The 24,577-nt window shown below is 41.3% G+C and overlaps 1 protein-coding gene across 1 annotated transcript in view; it reads right to left on the reverse strand.

The window, feature by feature from the left end:
* The window catches only part of ATAD1 (ATPase family AAA domain containing 1), a 30,668-nt gene extending 13,685 nt beyond the window's left edge, over positions 1–16,983 (reverse strand). The window contains exons 1-5 of the mRNA XM_050959626.1: positions 16,804–16,983; positions 11,349–11,522; positions 7,721–7,819; positions 7,145–7,265; positions 4,765–4,965 (exon numbers count right to left, since the gene is read on the reverse strand). Of these exons, the coding sequence (XP_050815583.1) occupies positions 4,765–4,965; positions 7,145–7,265; positions 7,721–7,819; positions 11,349–11,510 (583 nt within the window). The 5' untranslated portion in view covers positions 11,511–11,522; positions 16,804–16,983. The remainder of the gene's footprint in view (positions 1–4,764; positions 4,966–7,144; positions 7,266–7,720; positions 7,820–11,348; positions 11,523–16,803) is intronic.
* Between the last annotated feature and the right edge of the window lie 7,594 nt (positions 16,984–24,577).

Here is a 24,577-nt window from a genome sequence, read left to right on the forward strand (position 1 = left end):
AGAAGCCATCAAAGGAGACTATTACAGCATAGTTGCATGTTTAATGTAAAGTGGCCCACTCACTTTTCATGCAGCGTTTTAGCTCTACTAATCATCTCCAGAAGCATATACTGTTGTTAAAAGAGTTAGTAAGAGTGCTTCCAGAAGGAAAATAGATTGTCTTTGGAAAAAGACTCCACCATAAATATGAAATTGGAGAAACGTGGTAGTTTCACTCCATGTTTCACAGTGAATCTTGCTTCTCTGTGTCCCATGTGTCATTTTAAGAAGTGCTTGGTGTAAGAGAGAATGACCAATTTTAACTGAAGTGTTCTTGTTTCACTTTGTCATGGATTCATGACTTCAATGTTAAAAAGACAAATCCTCATGCTTCTAACAAATAGCACCACTGCTTTCTCCCTAATCCTTATATAGATTTTTGTTTGTTTTAAATTTTCTTCCTTCCCCATTCTCGTTTGTTCTGTTAATTCTTTAAACTTTATTTTTATTGTTTTATATAAAAAACAAATAAAACAAAAAATATAAATACATGCACACGATAGAAATAGCATATAAATAACAAAATACAGCATTAATTATTTGCAAAACTTGGAACAAAACCAAACCACAAAAACTTAACCTCAAAAGGTAATGTAGGGCATAATGTAGGAGTATCAGAGACGAATGTATACTAAATTGCAAAAGTATTCCATAGTTTCATGTGACCATAAATCCTCATACTTTTTCCAAATGTTTCTATTAGTGTTTTTCCCAATAATGCAACAGTAGAATGCTCACTAAGCCAGCCTCCATATGAGGAAAGGAAATGAAGATTTCTATTTTCTCAAAATAACTCTTTTGGCCACGAAAATAGTTACTGCAATCCATTTCTTGATGTTAATTGGTAATACCAACTTATCCTGCACCCCTAAAATTCATAAGCTTGGCGGAGAAAAGATAGTGATAGAGTTTTTGAGAGAGCACTTAATATGGTGTTCCAGAACACATGCATTTTTTGACTCGTGTAGAGGATGTATGAAAGGTTGGGCATGTGGTGTTTACATCTCCAACATTTGCTGTGTGTTGCCAATCTAGCCTTAGACAAATGTTCTGGAGTTCAGTAGTATCCATTTAATATCTTGTTCTGTGAGGATCTCAGGGATAAAGAGCTTGAAGTATCTTTCACATTAAGCCAGAGAAGTGTGAAATTGGCCTTGATTCTGAGGCATGGATTATCCTGTAGCAATATGAGAAGGAAATTAGCAACATTGGTTATAATCCTATTAATGTGTTGGAGAGTGTCCCATGTATATGTAAAGGTAAGATTTTTCCTTAAAGGCATGGGTAGCCTATTAAGGGGAGAAGATGAGCGGAAATGGCATGGCTAAGCCTCCTTCAATTTCAAACCAGGCTGGTGTATATGTAAAACCACTGGAGGGGAACTACCTTACATCAGGAAGCATTTGGAATGCTGAGTAATAAAGATTTAAATCCCATATAAATTGCATGATAAGCTTTTTATTCAAGCAAAGAGTGATGGAGAGACCTTGAAAAGCAATAGACTAATGATATATGTCAATCTTAGATATTCATTTTGGCTATTTCTATTCTCCCCCAGCAAGGAAAGAGGGAAAAGATGCTCCTCTCCACATCATTGGAAATTTCTTTTAATATATAGTCCATATCTATAGAAGCAACTTAATGAAGATTAGGACAAATCTTAACTACCGAATAAGTTATTTTATTGCACATTTTAAAGGGAACATGCTGAAACTGAGAAGAAATTTTTTTTTTTTTTTTTTTTGGTGATTTATCCATTGCTTGTGATTTTTTCCAGTTAATGCAAAAACCAGAGATATCTCCAAAAATGTCAACTACATTAAATAATGATAGGATTAGTTAATTGCACAAGTTAACTGTGATTAATCAACAACCCTAATTTTAAGGTGTATAGCCTTACTTTAAAGACATATATGTCTCCACTAATATTGTAATACCACATCTCTAGGCTGCTATCTGTGTTTATACATATTTGATACTGGTTAGTTTTGAGTGAATTTTTGCCTTCAACTGAGTCTAAGGGTATCAGATATACAAAAAGTTCTATAGTTAAATAGGTGTCTTCCAAAGTATATTTGTAAAAGAAAACAAAAAAAAACCTCACAGACTTAAAACAAGTCAATGTGGGCATGATCAGATCCCTGACTGCTTCCGTTCCCTCCGTTCCTACCCTTCCTATATTATATAATATTCTAAACACAAATATATTCAAGTAATTTGATAAATCAAATATCAATTAGTACAAAATCTAAATATATTAAAAAGTTTCATATCAGTTCTATGCCAGATGTCCTGTACAAATTGAATAACTAGTGCTATTTAAGGTTACATATCAGGAGTATGGATTGTTCCAAGGGATTTGTGGTTAGACATAACATGATCCATCAGGGGTTCTAGTGAAGAGGTTCTGTCTAGCTGTGCAAGTTGTGATGATCAGTGCAGATAATACTACAATCAATAGATAGTGTGCTATCACCCAGTTTAGTGTTAATCTGTTACTCTCTCCAGTGCCAAACAGTTGTTACTGCTCAGTTCCAAAAGGTGGTCAATGGAAGAGTTCAGCCTAGCTGGTTATCTACTCAGAGTTGGAAGATTATATAAGTGAATATTACCATATCCACAAGAATACATACGAAAAACAAACTGATTTCTAAATTTGCTGAGGTATGCTTTTCATGATGAGGAAAAAAAATCTGCTATTTTTGGTCAAATCTGGTTTCAGTCTTTGAAGTGTCTGCCAAGTTTCAGGGGGGCGGGGGTCCAGAATCTTGTGAAGGCTGCTAAATCCACAGTGAAGGTGGAAGGGTACTTGATGCTGCATCTGACAGTGGTCCCCATAGGATTTGCTATATTCCATAGAATGCAGGGCTCTTTTTGTTAAGATCAGAGGAGAAATCAGAAAAAAAGAGAAATTCTGTGGCCCTTATACATAAGGTTTTAGCATTTCTGGCAGCATTCATTAACATTATTTTATCCTTGAACTCAGCAGCTTGAAGATGATGGGTCTGGGCCTGTCAGATTCCTGCCTTCTAGTACCAGGCAGCTGATGGGCTCTTTCAATAACTAATGGCAGCTGGGGTCCATGGTGATGTCTACCCCACACAAAGCAGAGCAGATTAAGTGAGGTCAATTAACCTGATTGGCTCTCCCTCAGGTGCAGCCTGTGCTTGAAAGATTGATTGATGATGGAGCCTCCTGAGAAGGAACATGCAGGGCAGATATACAAATCAGGAAGCTGGCAGCGGAAAGGAGCTGAAAGGGAAGTGAGGTATGTTTAAAGCTACAGAGCTAGATAGTCTGCAATTACTCCCTGAAAGGAAGGAATTTGGGCTAGGAAACCTAGAGAGCAGGGGAGTCACAACAGAGGTAAGAAGGAGTCCAGGGAAATAGCAAGCAGACCACAGTTGCTGGACATAGAGTCCTGGAACTGGAACCCAAAATAGCAGGCTGGGCCAGGTTCCTCTACCAACCATTGGGAAAGTGGAAGACAGCAGATCCAGTGGGGTTTTGATAGTCTGGAAAGGAAGGACTACACAGTGACCTGGCCAGAGGGCTAAGTCATTAAGAGGGAGCACCTGAGTTCCAGAGACAGAACAAGAGGGGAAACAGTGTGAGCAACTATCGCGTGGGGGGGAACAGACCTGGATGGAGTAATCCCCACAGCAGCCAAGATGAGGCACTCTAGCAGTGAGTGAAGCCCATTACAGGGGCCAATTTAAATATGGCATGGAGTAGCTTCTGAAGAAAGCTGATACTATCTATCTTTCTCCTGAGCAAACCATTTGGGATTTGATATCCCACACATCTTTAGAGAGGCCACAAATATCCTTTGAGAATGAATCCTGTCTGTCTGAGAAATTCTTTCAATGCCATGATAGCCTAGGCTAGATTTTGCTGTGCTTCCCTTTTCAGCTACTTCAGTGACTTAGGCTTAGGTCTTTCATTGCCTCACTTTTTCACTGGAAGCAGTTTGAAGATTATCCAGGAATCTAATTTACATTTATGACCAACTTATTCCCAGTTTGCTAGGAAAGTAATTATAAGAGATGAACTGATACGTAGTGAGGTCTGGGACAAGGCAGATGTCTTCTTCACAGGTACCATACCGATCGTTATGTTAATTCTAACCACCCATTTCTTTGCAGTCTTCTAATTCCAAGTCCTTAGCTTCCTCAACATTCTACCAGCGGAAGGTCTAGTTTAATCTGCCCGGGCCTTCCAGTGATAACTACGCATTTCAGGAAAGCCTTTCCTCTCTAAACATGAGCTTCCTAAAAAGGTCCAACTTAGCCCCAGGGAGAAAGAAAGAATGAACAGTGGTGCTGTACCCCACCACCATATATTTCCAGAATTGACACTCAAACTCGGAACTTCAGTTCACTGTGTTATTTCTCCTATAATTAACCCCAGGTGTAAATTCACAAACAGTAACTACTAATGCTGGAAAAGCTTTTAAGGAAAGGCTCTTTAAGAAAGACATTGTATAGGGATAACTTCACTTAAAATTTAACTCTTATCAGAGGACTTCTGCAATATGAGACATGCTACTTTGCAAGGGGTGCTCTTCAATACTTTTTACGCTATTAAATCTTGTTTTACCACCATTTTGTTCTGTATGCCAATACAAATGTTTTCTGAGAATTAGTGATATCATCAGATACATCAATTTGTACTTAAAAGTTTAATGTTGCATTTCTATGACTAAGAAAAAGGCATGTATGTTACCTATTTCATCGATAAAAATGATGGAAGGTTGGAGTTTTACAGCAAGGGAGAAGACAGCAGCAGCCAGTTTCTGAGACTCCCCATACCATTTATCAGTTAATGTTGAAGGCTGGAGATTAATAAATCGACAACCTGCTTCCTTTGCTGTAGCTTTGGCAATCAGAGTTTTACCACAACCTGGAGGGCCATAGAGAAGTACTCCTGAAAAACAACAGTATTAAAGTTTTAGGATCACTGGAAGGAAGGAAAGACCCCAGTGTGACTAACATAGTGATGTATGAACTCACATTCTATCTAGATTTCCCTAAGGCTGGCATCCGAGTACCTTTCAGCAACTACCACCAAACTCAATGTAAAACAATTGTCCTGCAATTATTTTATTGTCTTAATATTAAAAAAAGCAATAATTTCAAATTATTCAAGAGAGCTTTACTTTCGTTTCTTAGTGAAGAGTTAATACATAACAGCTCATTTTAAACTTAAGAAACATCGGAAGCTTTGTTTTGTGCTTATTACAGTTATAAGTAACACTCTACATTACTATGATTCAAACAAGCTAGTGAGGGGGGAAAAATTCAGTTTGGTTACTTGGGGCATTTGCTAGGACTTTGTTTATAGTAACTCTACCTTCCTGAAAAGGCTTATGGGGAAAAAAAAAATCTGTAATGAGGTAGGGAAAGCCATACAAGTTATTTTAAAAGCACTTTTTAAAAATTCCATGCATATTATTTAGAAGTACTTAATCTCAATTTTTTTTCTAAAATTAATCAAACAGTTTATTATAGTTTCTTGCAGTGAACAGGTTCTTATTTAGTTAAACTTAAATGGGTGTCTATAAACACAGCTGCAGAAGCTGGTGAGTTAGTTTTTTCTTAATTTAAATGTTTGAGGCTTTCTACATCTACATAAGGAACATTACTTAAGAGATCTGTCTGCCAGCTTCATGATTTGAATGACTGATCAAATTGAGGGACATGGTCTGTTTGGAAGGTCTAAATAAATACTCCTTTCATCATCTTATTAAAGCACATGACAGAACACCAATTTTCCAGCCAAGATGAATTATTAACAGCGAACAATTTTGTATAAAACTGAAACATTTATTTCCAAGCAAAATGGAACTGAACACTTTAAAGGGACAATTGATAGATGTACAGAGTAATTAATTATACAAAGAAGGTTGTCACATAATACAAAGAAAAGATGGAAGAGATTTTGTTGATAGAAAATAAGCCTTACACTCTTGTCCTCCTATCTAACTACTTAGGTCCAAATTTTGCTTTCATGTACATGAGTACAAGGCAATTGTGACTAAGAACTTCAGTGGAGACAGTTCAACTTTACAATACTATAAATAAGAGCAGGTTTTTGACCTTTTCTCTCTTAGGTTGTGTTAAGTTGGCAGTGAATTTATGTAACTAAACACCAGAGAAGGAGAGATGAAGGGTCTACATAGTCACACTTGCATTCCCTTATTGCCTGGATTACTGGAGATCTGGGTCCGGGTCAAAAGAGACCTGCAAAATTAGTTTGGAGTAAATCTTCTCATTTAAGGCCTTCATTTTTATCAGTGCACTGGTATCCTTATCAAAGTGTGAAAACATTTCCAGGCATATACCATAGAGTTATATCTGATCTCAGCAAAAGAACAAAACTAAATGTAAAGAGCACACACAAAAAAACCCACCACCAGAAATCCAGAATTAATGCACAAGTTGGATGTCTCTTGGAAATGTGTATTTGGATTGGTAGAACATGCATGGATATGACGTCAATAAAAATCGACATTGTATAATAACTGAAGATCATTTGTGAAGTAGTGCAAAGATCTTAGACTAAACATAAACAAATGGCCATCTCACAAAAGAAATAAAAAGCCTCAGGCAATAAGCAAAAGGTGATTGCATAATGTCAATCCTCATAATTAGGGTGATAGAAAAATACCATTCTGAGGAATTACACTTTAAATATCAGGTTGTGATTTGACCCTTCTTCTTAACACAAGGCTATTATTGATAATACCCAACTTGTCTGGAACAGTCATCTTGAAAGCATACATTTTAAATAATTTTTTTTGTCCTAGATAGTCATTACATTTTTTGTTAATAAAAGAAACCACGGACAAGTTATATCTAGAACAGTGGTTCTCAAACTTTTGTACTGGTGACTCCTTTCACATAGCAAGCCTCAAAGTGCGGCACTCCCTCCATAAATTAAAAACACTTAAAATATATTTAACACCATTATAAATGCTGGAGGCAAAGTGGGGTTTAGGGTGGAGGCTGACAGCTCGCAACTCCCCATGTAATAACCTTGCGTCCCCCTGAGGGGTCCCAACCCCCAATTTGGGAACTCCTGATCTAGAATGCTTTCTCCTTACCTTTTGGTGGCTGCAAGAGTCTGGAATTCTCAAACAAATGTTTCTTCTTGACGGGTAAAATGACTGTGTCCTTCAGATCTGTAATGACATCATCTAAACCTGCAATATCACTCCAGGTTACCTGATGTACAAAAACAGTATTGGAAAAAAAGTTAATGTATGTATCATACCCACTGCCAGCAAACATAACCCTGATTCCTAAATGGCCTCCAGGGAATCATTAAACAAACAACAAAAAAATTCAGTGTGAAACCTCATATTCAAAACCTTGTAAATTTAATCATTTTTATACATAATGTAACAAAATGAAGAGAAAAACACAGGTTTCTCTCTATGATGCAGTTAAGATTTTCTGGTAGAAAATTGTTTTCCACTTGGGACAATGATGAGCTTTTAAAATTTCAAAGTTCTATATTTATGAAAATATAATTCCTAGTTGAAGGATAGATTTGACTACCAATGACACTATTAAGAGCTTCCATGTATCAAATGTTGCACTGTTTTATACATACATAAAATTCCATACTTTTTATAGGAATAATGAGGGGAAAATGAGCAGTGAATATAGTGTCTTACATGCATGCTAAGAGGGTCAACTAGATGTGCGGCAATGCTCATTTCATATTCAGTAAGCTTGACATTTTTCACCCCAATCTGCTTCATTAGTTTTTCCGCCTAGAAAGAGAGAACAGAAGCCATGAACATTAGAGAAAGAAAATGGTTAAATAGTTTAAAACCAGACTTTAAGCAGTTGCTATTTTGGGGGTTGGAAGTCAGGAGCTAGAAATGAGATAGGAAGTCATTCGTTCAATATGGCTTGAGTCCTTTGCAATAAAAAGGCATTACTGTCCATCTACTCAGTGGCCTATGTGAAGTTAATTCGTGGTCTCCGTTTCCAACAAATGTCACATCAAAAAATTACATAGACAATACTCCGAGTGCCACTCACAGCAGACACATACAAGACTGAAAAGCCATAAAAATTCTGCTTTGTCTCAGTCCTTCAGAACTGGCACACTAATAGGTGGTGGCTACCACTTCCCACAGCTCCCATTGCCTGGGAATGGGGAACCACGACTACTGGGAGCTGCAAGGGGCCGTGCCTGCAGACAGTCAACATAAACAAAATGTCTCGCAGCCCATGTTCAGATTACCCTGATGGGCTGCACGCCTAAGGTTGCCGACCTCTGCAGTAGGGGGTATTCTTCCCTCTGCCTGTATAAAAGCACTGCTCCAGCAGTATAAAGAAGTTTGCATTAAAGCTGCAGTTTGTTAAATGATGCTGGAGAGCGGTCCTGACCACTTCTTATCAAACAAAGAACCCATGAAAGGAATTAACTCTAATTAATCTGGCCAAGATGATGGGCTAAGTATACTCCATTTATCTAGAAGTCCTTTGCACCAAGGCACTATGTAAAATACAAAATTGCAGTTGGATACGCTAGTGTTCACTTCCTGTCTTAAACCAGGGCTTGAAAAATTTATACCACTTACTAATCAAAAGACTAAACTTTAGATAGATGCAAGAGACTTAGGAGGGAGGAAATGAAATAGCCAGGTCCAGGTTACCCCACTGCTTCCCAGAAGTACTGGGAATGGGGAGGATGTGGGATTGCTACTAGGGTGCTGTAGACAGATTCTGCTTGAAGACTATCAGCCTCTGGTTAGTAGGTGATCGAAATTAAAAACTCCAACCACTCTACCCACTGAGAAGGCTTTTGTCTCTGTCTCTTCCCTCCTGTCCAGAGCATCTTAGCTCCTGTAGAGAATCATAGAAATGTAGGTCTGGAAGGAACTTTAAGAAGTCTTCAAGTCCAGCCTTCTGAATTGTAGCAGAACCAAGTAAACTTAGACCATCCCTGACAGGTGTTTGTCCAACCTGTTCTTAAAAATCTCCAATCATGGCGATTCCACAACCTCTCGAAGCATAATCCAGATCTTAGCTACCCTTTTAGTTAGCAAGTTTTTCCTAATATCAAACCTAAATCTCTCTTGCTGTAGAGTAAGCTCAGTACTACTTGTCCTACTTTCAGTGGATATGAACAATTGATCACTGTCCTCTTTTTTTAACAGCTCTTAACATACTTGAAAGACTTATCAGATCTGCTCCTTCCCCCCCCCCCTCCTGCCCCCATCTTCTTAAGAAGAAACATGCTCAGGTTTTTAACCGTTCCTCAAAGGAAACTTGACCAAAACCTTTTATCATTTTTGTTGCTCTCCTCCTGATTCACTCCTAAAGTGTGGTGCCCAGATTTGGACACAATACTCCAGCTAAGGTCTCACCAGTGCTGAGTAGAGCAGGACAATTACCTCCCATGTCTTATATGACACTCCTGTTAATACATCCCAGAAACAGATTAATTCGCGGCTGCATCACAACATTGATACAATCTGTGATCCACTATAACCCCTTTTCAGCATACTTCCAGCTGGCCAGTTATTCCCTATTTTGGAGTTGTGCATTTGAATTTTTTCCTTTGTAAGTGAACTACTTTGCACTTGTCTTTACTGAATTTCGTCTTGTTGATTTCAGAACAATTCTCTAATTTGTCAAGGTCATTTTGAATTATAATCTTGTCCTCCAAAGTGCTTGCAATCACTCCCGGTTTGGTGCCATCTGCAAATTGTATAAGCATACTCTCCACTCCATTATCTAAGTCATTCATGGAAATATTGACTAGTGTCAGAGCCAGAACTGACCCCCGTGGGACACCACTAGATATGCCATGCCGCCCTCCCCTCCCATTGGGCAGCAAACCATTGATAACTACTCTTTTAGCTAGCTGTGCACCCATCTTGAAATCATTTCATCTGGACCACATTTCCATACTCTGCCTATGAGAATGTCACGTGGGATTGTGTCAAAAGCCTTATGAAAATCAAGACATATCATAGACAGCTTCCTCCCTATCTACCAGGCAATAAACCTGTCAAGGAACAAAATTAGGTTGGGTTTGGCAAGATTTGTTGACAAATCCATGCTAGTTATTCTTTATCCCCATTATCTTCCAGGTGCTTATGAATTAATTGTCTAATAATTTGTTCCAGTATCTTTCCAGGTGTCGAAGTAAGGCTGGTCTGTCATTCCCTGGGCCCTCTTTGTTCCCCTTTTTAAAAGATAGGTACTCTGTTTGCCCTTCTGCAGTCTTTTGGGACCTCACTCGTTCTCCAGAAGTTCTCACAGATAATTGCTAAGGGCTCCTAGATTGCTTCAGCTAGTTCCTTAAGTACCCTAGGATGAATTTCATTAGGCTCTGCCGACTTGAATACATCTACCATATCTAAATACTTTAATCTGGTCTTTTCTATTTTGGCTTGCATCCAGTCTCCCTTGTTAATATTTCTTGTGTTGAGCATCTGCTCACCATTAACCTTTTTAGGGAAGATTGAAGCAAAGTAGGCATTGAACACCTCAGCTTTCTTGATGGCATCTGTTATTAGCTCTTCTTTTCCTGTTAAGTAAAGGACTTACACTTTCCCCCTCCTTTCTTGTGCTCCTATGTATTTAAAGAATCTCTTCTTATTGCCTTCCGTCACTTGATAGGTGTAACTCATGTGCTTTAGCCTTTCTGTTTTCAATCCTACATGTTAGTGCTATTCCTTTGCACCCCTCTTTAGCAATTCATCCATGTCTCCACTTTTTTTGTAGGATTCCTTTTTGATTTTTTCAGGTAAATAGCTCCTGATGGAGCCACACTGGCTTCTTATTATTCTTCCCATTGATCCTACATCTGCTATGACTGCCTATATTAACTCAAATTCCCCCAAAGCTGCAGCAGTACCAGAGAATTAGACTGTTTCTTTAGTTTTACAGTTGCTCACAAAGTTTTAAACAGCAGCAGTGAGACAGAGTATTAATTTCACCCTGCTGCTAATTAAGCAAAGCTATTAGCAGCATAAAAGGTATTGTAGCTGTCTGCAGACTTGAGGAAGACAACATTGCATCACTTTACATTTGGAAGGTTTTCACAACCATATGAGCTAGGAAGTTGATTTTAAACTAAAGTTTAAATTTTGCAGAGCTTGACAGCTTAGGCCATAATACCTGCCAAAGAAATGTTCCCACTCATTTCTATTGAGTGGATTCTTTCAATCTCTGTCCTAAATGTGCTTCAGCAGTTGGTGAACTGGCTTCTGTGCATATATACAGTGGTTTGTATAAAAGTGCTCTTAGAAAGCAAAGAAATTGAAAGTTTGGTCTTACCTGTTTCTGGGCTTCCACTTTTTGCTTCCTGGTTGGATCAATTGCATCTACCATCCATTTAATGGTAAAATAAGTTACCGCACCAAATATCGTCAAACGGAAAATTAAACCAACAACTTCATTCCGACTCAGGGGGCGAGAAAAGGCTTCAGCATGAACCATTTTGATTTAATACTAAACAGAAGTCAGAAGAAAAAAGCTTTAGCCTTGAAAAATATGCACTTTATTTTCTTTAAAAAACATTTTAGAAATATTTATCCACTTATGTAACAGTTAGACTATTTTTACAGTGGTAGCACAAGCTCATATGTAACTTCTTGCTAAACTAATTAGTTAAATCTGGAACTAAACAACTAAAGGACACACTTGTGATTGACAATATGTAAACTTATGATCATCCTTAAACTGGAAACAGAAGCACAAAAATTAGAATGGAAAGGGTTAAATGCTTACTCAACATCTGATTTCATTTTCATCTCTGTTAGAGTACAAAAGACAACCAGTTGAATCCTTGCTTCTGTACTTTAATTTATTCAACAAGGTCCTCATTTCAGAAAAGTTGTTTCCTAAAAATTTTGCCTTCCTTTCAATCATACAATATCTTACTAATAGGAACATGCCACATTTTAGTTCCAAGTTTAGCCCATTCCTATTCAAGCCTGCTGTTTTACTGCTGTGATTTAACAACATCAAAAATGTTGACTCAAAAAGAAAAGGAAAAGAACTGCCTGTTACATCTTTCTTTAACACAGTATTTCAAACTTCTTCCTCTACTACTTTTGTATGTGTCTCACTGTCACATTTTTTAAGACCTGTAGCACACATTTGGGTATTAGAAAGTAGAGAATTGTAGGCTGGATCCATTACAAGACATCTGTACTCTTGATTTGTAGAGTTCCCCAGAAGGCTGTAAATGCTGGCTTTGTAGCAGACTTAATTACAATATTTTCTACTGTTGGCTTCTCTGAAGCCAACCTTTATCCCTTGATAAAGTTCCTTTCGGCGATGCATTCTCCATCTTATGGAGAAGTGTGACACCACATGTAGAAGTAATAAATTCTCCTGGTCCTAACATGTAAAAAATCATCAGATTTGGAATCTGGGGGTCAGTGGAAGGATACCATCTATGGATATGTCTACATTACAGCAGCACAGCTATGGTGCTGCACCTATTCTGGAGTAGTGTGGACTCCTCCTACATCAACAGAAGGGTTTTTTTTCCATCTATGTAGGTAATCCACCTCTGAGAGGCGGCAGCTAGGTCAGTGAAAGAATTCTTCTGTTGACCTAGCTGCTTCTCCAGTGAAGGAAATCTCAATTTAATGGCATCACATGGTTGCAAAATTTCACAGCCCTCAGCAAGGTAGCTTGGTCAATGTAGTTTTTAGGTGCAGACCAGGACTATGTGCTACTGAACTAGGAGGGTCTCAAGTCTGAAAACTTTCAGCAGCCTCATTCAACCACTGATGCCTTCCTTTTTAGGGCAATGGTCGCCAACCTGTCAATCCCGGGGACTTCTCCCAGTCAATTGTGATCTCTGGCCGCTGTGGTGCAGCAGAGCTCCCTGCCTGCCGCGGCCCCACGCCGCTCCTGGAAGAAGCCAGCAGGCCCCCACAGCCTGGAGGAAGGGACCTGGGGTCTCTACGCACTGCTCCTACCTGCAAGCACCATCCCTACAGCTCCCATGGGCCACAGTTCCCTGTTCCCAGCCAATGGGAGTTTTGTGGGCAGCACGCAGTGCCACATGCCTCTCTCCCCCACCCAGGGGCCACAGGGGCACGTTGGTCCCTTCTGGGAGCGGTGTGGGGCTGCAACAGGCAGGGTGCCTCCCTTTGCCTCGCTGCGCCGCTAACAGAGGTAACCCCAACCCCTCCCGGGGTTTTTGGCTCCCGAGGACAGCATTATATCGTGGTAGAGGTGTATTTTAAGACTTTTCGCCCAATGTATTTTAGTGGATTTTTCTGTCAGTTCACTGAGAAAGAGTTGAACCTTTGATTAACTGTTCTAAGAAAGTTTTGTCTGACCAATGGCTGCATTTTAATTATTTTAATTTTGTTTGTTGTTGCACCATTCTACCTGCCTGTACAAGAGCCCTGTAAAAGCATACAAAACTGGGCAGCTGCTCTAGTTTCTGTTGCTCTCCCAAGACATACTTTGCTTATCTTCTCATTAAAAAAAAAAAACAAAAAAAACAAAAATGCAAGAACAAATGCTCCTCTTTTCAAGATGTAAGCTGAGTGCTTTTATTCAGCGACCTTCCCTCTCTTCCATTTGCTATATTTTCCAACCTTCTCTTGGAATCATAGAATACGAGAGTTGGAAAGGACCTCAGGAGGTCATCTAGTCCAACCCCCTGCTCAAAGCAGGACCAATCCCTAAAGGGCCCCTCAAGGATTGAACTCACAACTCTGAGTTTAACAGGCCAATGCTCAAACCACTGATCCCTCCCCTCTTTCCATCATCCCCTCTTTAACCAGCAGGTATGAGTGCCAAAATCATTGATAATCAAGTCTTCAGAATCTGTCACAGTAATACAAAACACCTCAATACAGTCCTTGGCTACCTTAAATCCTAATCCCTAAACAGGCCCCCTGGCTTGCTTATAATGGAAGTCTTCATTAAGTTACACATAGTTTCTTACATAAATGTAAAAAAAAGGTACTAAAAGTGTCATTTCTCTTTCCGATTGTTGTTTCATTCACTATAAATAACATTTTTTTTGTGTGGCAAAACTGTCTGAAAAGAGTCAGAGACCACACCAAGGACATCAGGAGGTCACAAGATTGGAGAGGACATTACAGCATGCTTTCTCTGCTTTTAAAACATCCAGTGTCTCTCAGGGGACTCTCCCCAAATAATCTGCCCAATATCAAAAGCATATAAAGACTATAGGATATACAGTAGAGGGCAGGTACAGTAGCATAAACTAACATTTCATGCAAAGAACCACTGCTTTTTGCATGTGCACTTTAGTCAATGAGGAAAGGGTTTAAAGTCATAGAAAACTCTGCCAATACATGTTAAAAATGTGCTCCATAGAAGAACTGCTCATCCAACATGCGCTGTTTGGAAGCATGTATGTGCCTGAACAGTTAAATTAGCTATACCAATTCTGCTCAGACCATCAGTAAAAAGTGCTAAAAAAGTTGTACACCACCAAAAATAGTACAGTAGTACATAAGACCATGTTGAATTTTAATCCTAATAACTCAGTCAAATCAAAACATGTTTTTCATCTGACTCCTTACAAACATTTCAAACTAAGGCCTATTTTCCTGCCAATTTCAGCTTTTTATCTCCCAGCTGTTATGGCACCTCTACCCCGATATAACACAACCAGATATAAAGCGGGTTCGCATACAAGCCGGTAAAGCTCTGACACACTTCTCTGAGCAGCATGTTAAGGGTGCCGGGCCAAACCAGGGCCGAGGGTTTTGATAAGGGGCAGAGGGTCTTGGGGGTAGTCAGGGGCTTCCCCCTTGCCCTCCAGGGTCTGGGGAGCAGGAGCTGTGGGAGGGCACTTTTGGGGGCCCCACAGTCCTAGAGTGGCCTGGGGGATTAGCGTGTCGCTCAGGGAAGGGGGTTTGGGAGAAGGGGTCCCCCCTGCACTCACCAGCAGTGTGCCGCCAGTGAGTGTGGGGAGGTTGGGGAAAGGACGCCCTCTGTACTCACCAGTGGCGGGAAGCGGAGCAGCCCAGCCCCAGCCAGCTCCACTCCGCCAGCTCCTAGCCATGGTGCTCCACTTCCTGCCAGGCAGGTGAGTGCAGGACCTTTCCCCAGCTGCCCCACAACGACACTGTGAGTGCAGGGGGGCATCCTTTCCGCAATCTCCCCACACTCACTGGCAGCGGGAAGCAGAGCGCCGCAGCTGGGAGGTGGCGGAGTGGAGCAGGCTGGGGCCTGGCTACTCCACCTCCCGCTGCTGCTGGTGAGTGCCTGTCGGGGGTGGGGTGGGGGTGGATAGGGGTCGGAGCAGTCAGGGGACAGGAGGGTTGGGTAGGGGGTGGAGTCCTGGGGGTGATCAGGGACAGGGGTCTCTGGAGGGGGCGGTCAGGGAACAAAGAACGGAAGGGAGCAAAGCAAGTTCGAAATAACGCAGTGAGATTTTTTGTGACTCCCCAGGACTGCATTATATTGGGGTAGAGGTGTACTTTAAAAAAAAAAACAAAAAACCAGGGAGAGATTTGTTTTTATAATTGGAAAATTGATTTTTCCCCTCACCTCTCCTCATCTGGAAACCGTCAAACCACTTTTTGTTCTTATTTTACACATGCCCGAGATCACCAGTTCACCTTCAACCAAAGTCTAAAGCCAGATTATTTTGATCTAATAGAAGAAAGCTTGATAGTGTTTGGGTGAGCTAAAGGAGTCTCTCAAGCAACATATAGACTCTTTCCAGCAGGGTGGATTTGATTTAAATCACTAGTCAGGAAGACTCAATTTAATCATGGATTTCTACATAAAAGTGCATTCTTGTTCATTGTTATAACCTTAATACATATTCTTCACAATTCAGGGAGAGATGAGCCCCAAACTGGGTCTCTTAAGGCCTGCTGCTATTATAGGTTTTCCCTTCCAGTGAGAGCACAGTACAGTCAATCTCAAATCAATGAAGGTTATGCTCAGAAAGACCTCAAGACTTCTAGAATACACTGCTCAAACAGTTTCACTTTTGTTTCTACAGCCTGTCCCTTCCTTCTCCCATTTATTTTGACTTCTCTTTGTCCAGATCTATTCCGCCCAATTTAAATAAAAAATTCCATTTTTTTAAACCACTGATTTTTATCCGTGCTGTTTCCCACCTAGTGTGAACATCATAGGCTGATCACCAGTGCGGGCCTACACTGTCCGTTCACGCCAAAATTGGTAAGCTAGGAAAAAACAAAAGCGGCAGAGTCGGGAGATGTCAGGTCTATTCCTAGCTCAACTGCAGACCGCCTATGCAACCCTGTGCAAATAATTTAATCTCTACAGACTAAAATTCCCTATCTGCAAAACAGGAGCGACAGGGTATTGGGACGATCCCAGAGTATAAAGTGCTTTAAAAACTGAAGACAGAGAAGACTATAGAGGCACAATATTCTCGCCAGTCACTGAAGGGCACTAGCGCTGGCACCTCTTCAGCAAGGTGGCTGCTGACTGGGGAAGCAGCACTGACTGCCCAGAGGGCCCGGAATGACCTCTGGAGCCCCGGGGCAGATGCGGGCGAGAAACGATGCAGTAGGAAAGCAGGGACTGGAGCACCGGGCCCTGGCGGCAGGGGCGGGGGAAGGAGCATCCAGGCCCGGGGGCAGCCGGCGATGCAGTGCCGGGTGGGTGGCGGGCAGGAAACACACTCTCGCTCTCCCTCCCCCACCCCGAGCCGCGGGTTAACAAGAAGCGCTAGTAAGTGCGGGACTCCCCGCCTGTGACCTCCCCGCCCCGGCCCACAGCCCGCTCCGCACGGGACACTCACCCCGAGCCAGGCGGCAGCGTGAGGCGGCGGGTCACGGGCGGCGCGCGCCAGCCGGAAGGAAGGAAGCAGCCGGCCCCGGCGGCGAGTGCCTGTTAACTCCCTCCCCCAGCCCTGCAGCAGGCGGCCCCGCACAAAGGTTCCGCCTTGGCCGGCCGCGCACGGTGCAGAGGGGGCGCGCAGCCAGGCCGGCTTCTCTCCGCCACTACCGACAGCTGGAGGCCGACGCGGACCCTGCTGCTGCCCATGGGAGCTGCCGGCCCCAGGGATCCCGGCAGCTGAGCGCCGCCCGGCAACCACCCGCGGCCGGATGGGCCCCCCGCTGCGGGGCTCGGCGTCGCCCCAGGCCGCTCGGCCGAGGCCCTTTCGCCGCCGAAAGACGCGACAACCTTGGGCTGCGAAATGATGCCTCCGCCTCCCCGGCGAGTCACGCTGCCGCCGCGCTGAGGGGGAACCGGTGCCGCCGCGGCAGCCTGGTCCTGCGCGCTAATCGCTACAGCCTCAGCCACCAGTTCTCTGCCCCGGGCTCGCCGTTCCGCGGCACATCGCTGGGACAGCCCCAAAGCCGCTCTACCCGCTGCGCCCTGAGGTGCCCCAGCCGCGCCTGCCAAAGTCTCCTGCTCCCGGCGACAACAGTTCCGCCTTTTTCAATATACAACCCAGTTAAATCTAAACTTACGGTCAAATGTAAATAGTACAAGTGAGGCTGCAATAATTGAATAATTCATTGTCATATTTAATTGCATAAAGAGCTGCATTTTAAATAGTACGTGGAACTGCTGCGGAATTTAGCTCTGACTCGGTGCAGAACACACCCCCCCTTGATTACTATCCACGTTGTACAGATTAAAAAATGTAGGCCCAGAGAGATAAAATTAGTTGTTGAAAGTCACATACGAAGTAAGTGACGGGGCTGGGAATGTTCTTTCCCAACAGTTCTTTCTTAGTCCTCCGTTCTAGCATCTATATACCAACATGCTACTTTCCTAATGCAATACATATGTTTTCATACAGCTAAGTGCAAGCTGCTTGATATAGATCAACTGATCTACTCAGAACAAGCAGTTAGAGGTATATAAATTATTAATGATTATGTCTCTGATCCTCTGACTCTTATACATGCTTAACTTTATGCACAAGTACTCTCATTGACTTCATTGGTGTTCCTCATGCTAATAATGTTAAGCAGATATATAAATCTTTTTAAGACTGGGACCCATTATATCTGAGCTGTGTCTTATCACATGGACAAAAATGGATTCCATAAGCATGCTTCAGCTAATTGGCTTCCCAAATAATATGGTAATATGGGATAGATCCTTAGCTTATTGACTTCAAAGGAGTTATGACAATTTACACCAGCTGAGGATCTTCCCTATTTAACTTCTAATTTAAAATTGACTGAAATATTATTCCAAGTGAAGATATAGTAGCTTTATGCTAAAAGTACAATAATTGTATGATTACAAACTATAATACCCCAATAAATAAAAAATTAATCTTATTCCAAATACAGAAAATCTGTATTTTAGTTTGTCACCAACTTCACTTCTAAGGTTTGACAGTCATCTATCAGATTCTTCTAACATTACTCTCCCATCTTTCAAAAACATCAAATTGTTTTGATTCTTCATCCACCCAAAAAGGAATGTGTCCGTATGGTTCACTCCCAAATCCATCAGTGACAGTTTTAGGATTAGGCATGATGGGGTGGGGTTGCTTGTCAAGAGCAAGATTATCCCCAGGGGAGAAGCATTCTGCTCCCAAAGTATTTCTATCTCCTGCTGGCTCAGAACCAAAATTCACATCTCCTATTTGATAATATAATTCCAGGTTGGGCACATTTGTTATTGTTAATATTATCCTCATTTCTCTGGTTTTGATAAAGGGAAGAGACTTGAAAAATATGTCTGCGGTTTTCTGACCAAAAAAAGGATATAGTTTTTATGGAAGGGGTTTAACTTAGTGGATCTGAGTGGATTGAAGGTTACAGCATCAAATCTCCCTAAGATTTTATATAGCTAGTGATATATAAATTTAAGGAAACTACATAATCAAGAAGCATTTATTATTTGTTTTTTAATTCATTGCCTCAGCTATCTGTTTACCGCAGGACCATCTACTAGTTTAAAAAAAGTAAGGGTGAAAAGTTAAGATTTTAATACACTTACCTTCTGTGTTAGTTATATATGGTAAATAAACCTAAAAAGAAAGGTCTGAGTAGGTCTTGCCTTGAGTAAAAACTGTCCATGCCTTTTAGATACAGTTGCTGTGTAATACTTCTTGAAGTCTGAAAGATGAACTAGTGAAAATCATTTTTGTCTTCCTTCACTCTTCTTCATACCCCTACCCCACTCCAGTCTTTTCTTCTGGTCCAAATCTTAAATTTTGTACAATTGTTATAATTTAGATAATTTTTTCACATTGTGTGCCTACCCAACAGCCACATAATACAACAGGTGTAAAATCAACAAAGTGCACATATTAAACAATAGGTGTCTGACGAGCACACGCATAATAATAATACAATAGCTATCTGACTAGCAAAACCATAATAAAATAGTTGTGTGACCAGAATGCATAGCAAAAACAGTTTAACACTTCAAACACCTTATTAGTATAAAAACATTTCCTAGCATTAAGTGGACACTCAGTACCACACATGTAAAGAATTCTAATTTGGTAATACAAAGCTATTTTACTAGCAGAGAACAAATATTTAATATTAATAATGAATGAACAAACTTGTGATATAGCTTATGTATCTTGTAACCTACTTACTTGGTTTTATTCAAACTTTCCAGAAAAAATATTCATCTTTGTTCAGACCCACACTATGAGAAGTATCAGTTAAAAAGCATTTTTGACAGAAGTTGAAAGGTGGAAACAGGGACTTGCAATAGAATGTTTCTTACAACCTTAACAATATATATTTCATTATTGCCTTTTAATTGAAAAGACAACATAAGTGAGAGTTAACAAAGATTCTTTAGTGTGACCTTTACAAATATCTCTCCATATTGCTTTGGGGATGGAATAATGACCTCAGATCTGGGATTCATCAGTCATGAAGTAAGGAAGTGTGGTTTGAAATGTTAATTTTCAATTCCCACAAACGCAGATTGATAGATGAGGCATAAAATGGTTCCAGATGCTGCAGTTTCCAAACTATTCATCTGTGCTCACTTTTCTCTATCTCTATAACCTGGAGCAATTTTACTGTAAGTAGGCCACTTGTATTCTCAGATTTACCTGAATATGGAAAAATGCCCTTGAATGTGTTTGGAAAATGGTGGGTTGACACTTAATCTCATTTCTAAAAATCTGAAAAAAAGATGGGTTTCTAACCCTAAAAGCAAGCAGCTTGACTAAGTGATCAGTGCAAATATGTATGGAAAGATTACTTTTGGAAGATACCTCATTAAATGAAATTGTCATTACAGGTTACAGGATCTTCACTCTTCCATTTCACAAGTACTCTATTAGAAGGCGGACTGGAACCCTTCCAGCATAATTTAAATAAAGGAAAAAATGGTCTTGCAGCGAAAGCACAGAACAGTGAGCCAGGAGATTTTGGCTCTTTTCCTGGTTCTGACCTGATGTCTTGTGTGACCTTAGGCAAGTTAGTAATCATCTTTTCAGCTTTAGCCTGATCAGCAAAGTGGTGGTAAGGAGATCTAACTTAGGGGTCTTGTGATGCTTAACTCATTAACATTTGTAAAATACTTTGAGATCCTCAGCTGGAAAGTGCTATATAAATAAGTGGAAAGTATATTATTTATTAACTACACTGTGAGAAAGCTTTTCCTTTAGTTCATTTTTTTAATGAAATAACTATTTTAATACTTACCCCCTAATGTCTCATGTCTCTCATGGAGCCCTGAGGACCTTTCTGATTTATTATTGTGCTTTTCACCAACCTTCTACTTTTGGTGCCTTATGTCATAATTCTTCTGCTCAAAGAGAAGTATATGGAACTCCCTTTAGAACTGCAGCTGCTGTAAGGTGCCCTTCAGGACTGGATCAGCACCCAGTGCCCCAAGGACCAAGGAGCCATAAAAATGTGACTTACAGCTTTCTTTGCAGCCTCTTCTTCCTCCACTCCCCGCCAATCTACACTGGGCATCAGACAGCCAGTCCTGAAAATGTGGACCACTATTCCTCAGTTGTTATCTGCAGTTCATATACCTGTTAGAAATTCAGATTTTTTTCCCTTGGTTTCCTAGGTCTTTAAGATATTCAAACATTATTCATCCACCAAGAAGCTACAGTGATAGCTCCTGCTATTTACTCTTATATCTTATTCTACTTTGGCATTATTTTCCCAGTTGACTCCAAATTAATTATTAAATTTCCTTTCTTACTTACATTTTTTCTTCATGTGACCTGACTCCGCAATTAGCTCTTAATTCTTTTACTTTACATTACTTGTGGTTACTTTGTGTCCTTTTCATGTCCACTGATCCTCACTGTAGCTCTTATCTTCACATTCTTCCCAGATGACTCTCCTCCAGCTCCTTCCCCATCCCCTCATCCCCACATCTGAATGTTGTTTTCCAAAAGACTTTTTTTCCATTTCTGTCTAGTTGCCATGGTGCATCCTGATGGAATGTTGCTAGAAGCCCCAGCCACCCAGCTCAGAATCTTGTTTCAAAGGAAAATCATACACTTTACTGCTCAACTTTTCAAACTTTTTCATATTGTGTACCACTAATAGACTGTCCCATGTATCACTTTTTCTCACATTCACAACTGCTTGAACCACCTCCCTTCATGATCATATAGACCACTTCCCCTCCATTTCCAGATCACATTACATCCCCATGGCAACTACAGCAATTGCTTACATAGAAATGTAACATTAGGAAAATATTTAATGTAATTTTATCTGTCTTTTCATGTAATTTAGCAGCTGGGAACAAGCAGGAGAACCAAAGCCATTTGACCAGTTAGCTGTCACTGGACAACCAGGAAATGCTCTATGAACCACAAGAGAACTACCGTGATATTTTTTACTTCTTGTCCTAAATTACTATATAGTGTTTCTATGTGCTGGTAAACAGTTGGCCCAATTCATCTCCAAAGTGGTTAGTAATGCAATTCAGAGGTGAATAATGCAATTTCTGAAAATGGAGAAGTTTGCAAATCCCATTGGGATATCTCATGATGAAAGTCACATAAATTGAAGAATTAAAATTTTGCTCCCTCTGAGACATTGAGGCAATTCTCTTCAAATCTCCTCTTCCTATTTTTTTCATTTTATATTATAATTTCAACAACAATAATAATACAAAATAGAAAAAGTTAAAGGAGAAGCTATGTTATGAATACAAACTCTGAGGTTTTGAGCCATTTATCTGCTGTTGTCTTCAATAAGTCTGTACTTGCATCAGTTTAATTTGTTTTCTTCAGTGTTTTAAAACTAGCCTATCTCTGAGACAGAGCTGTGTGGCTCCATTTTGTCCCTACCTAGAATTTCTCGTGTGCTGGAAAGAGGGTTAGTACCTAAGTCAAAATAGCCACTGACTGACTTGGGATTCTATTTCACCTTGGCTATTGAAAGATAGGTAGTTTATTACAAAGTTAATAGTTTTATTACTGGATATTATTAAAAATCATCCACTGCAGAGCAGTATCCGAAGCTGGAGGATTCATCCAACATCTCCCTTCTACTAAGGGTATCTCTACACTGCAAGTGAAGGTCTGATTGTAGCTAGCTAGCATGGGTAACAATAGCAGTATAGATGTGGTGGCATGAGCTTCAGCATAGGCTAGCAACCAGAGTACCCAAGTGTCTCTAAGACGTATGTCTACACTACAAAGAAAACCTTAAAGGCAGGTTTAAGCCCAAACCCACCTACTGTCCACACATGAAGCCTTCTGAAATGCAACAGAAACCTCTCAAGGCTCAGGCCTGCAGGGGCATGGGTCCAAGCCTGAGTCCTGTTGTGGAGCAGATTCAAGCCCACTCATTTTAAAGTGTAGATGTAGTGGGAGCCCAGGTCACCAAGCTCATGTTCAGAGAGTCCACCAATGCTGTCCTATGATCCCCTAGGCCTGTGTTTCCTGGCCCTTCTATGCCCAAATTTCCCTCTATTCCCAAGAACTGGAAACAGCCTCCTGGTCCAAATACAGCTGCTAAGCATTTTAATCCTTCCTTTCCACATGGGCTGCTCAACTGTAAACATAGTTAACCCTATTGTGTATTAGTTATGACCAGCACTAAGAGACCTAAGCTAAGCATGCTGCTAGCTGGCCAGAGGAATACAGCCAGATTCTGGTAAATCTGTGATGTGAAGAGAATAAAAGCCATGGCTTCAGCAAGAGCATAAAAAAGAACATCTGCACACAAGAATCTTGGAGAGGCTGGTGGCAATGGGGATCTACCAGCCTCCCAACCAATGCTAGGAGCGGGTCAAGCACCTCAAGACTGCCTACTGCCAAACCCTGGATAACCGCACCTCAAGGAAAGTCCTGTCTACCTGCCTCTTCTAGAGAAATTTGATCAAGTGCTGGGAACTGTCCCACACACAGAGACCGCAGTGCTGCATGACAATCTCCTGAGCAGGTTTATAACCCCAGAATCAGAGATACCACTGGTAGACAGCCTGCAGCCTCTGGATGAACCCCCACAAAATAACTCTGTTGCTGATATTTGTCCTGGATCAGGCTATGCCACTGGAGCAGCTTCAGCACATCCTGGGGCCATATTCAGAAGACCTCTTTGTGGACAGTCCTGAGGAATAGCCCACTGCACAAGAAGCGCTAGCACCTATAGCATGCTGCTGGAATAACCAGAGTTGTGAGCCGCTGTGTTACCTCTCTGCCTCAGCAAGAGTGAGCTTTACTGGAGATTAGACTTTGTGTTAGCTCCCTGCCACCCCTGCCTGTCTTTGTTACCTGCAAACTCCTTGAGACTCTGTCAGTCTTAACCTTGCCTAGCAGGTAATAATCAATGAACTCCGGTCTCCAAGCTTCTCAGAGATGTCTCTCTGCAATGCACAGCACATATCACTCACAGTGTTTCTCAAATGTGGCCACAGTGGCCGCATGCGGCTACCAAAGCCTTTTCTTTTGGCTACAGCCTTCTGTGTGGTTACGGGGGGGGGGGGGGGGGGGGCAAAGCAGCGGTCCCTCTCTGGAGACACAAAAGCTGGAGGAGCTGGCAGGCAGTGAGTTTCCCATCTTCCCAGGAACGCTGGGGTCTGGCTTCAGCCCTGGGGTGGTGGATGGCAGGCTCCAGCCACGGGGCTTTGGGCTCTGCTCCCACCACCCCTAATCCCCATTGCCTCCCCTAGTATCTCATTGCCCCTGGCTCGTGCTGCCTCTCTACCCACCGCCCCATCCAGGGCTCAATTTGTCCATGTGATTGCTAGGGCTGAGTAAGTCTGCTGTGAAAAGTGATATTTGTAAAAGCAGCAAAGAATCCTGTGACACCTTATAGACTAACAAACGTTTTGGAGCATGAGCTTTCATGGGTGAATACCCACTTCATCGGATGCATGTAGTGGAAATTTCCAGGGGCAGGTATATATATGCAAGCAAGAAGCAAGCTAGAGATAACGAGGTTAGTTCAATCAGGGAGAATGAGGCCCTGTTCTAGCAGTTGAGATGTGAAAACCAAGGGAGGAGAAACTAGTTTTGTAGTTGGCAAGCCATTCACATTGTTTAATCCTGAGCTGATGGTGTCAAATTTGCAGATGAACTGAAGCTCAGCAGTTACTCTTTGAAGTCTGGTCCTGAAGTTTTTTTGCTGCAGGATGGCCACCTTAGGATC

This window comes from Gopherus flavomarginatus, chromosome 6 (genome assembly GCF_025201925.1).
Source record: "Gopherus flavomarginatus isolate rGopFla2 chromosome 6, rGopFla2.mat.asm, whole genome shotgun sequence".
NCBI lineage: Eukaryota > Metazoa > Chordata > Testudines > Testudinidae > Gopherus > Gopherus flavomarginatus.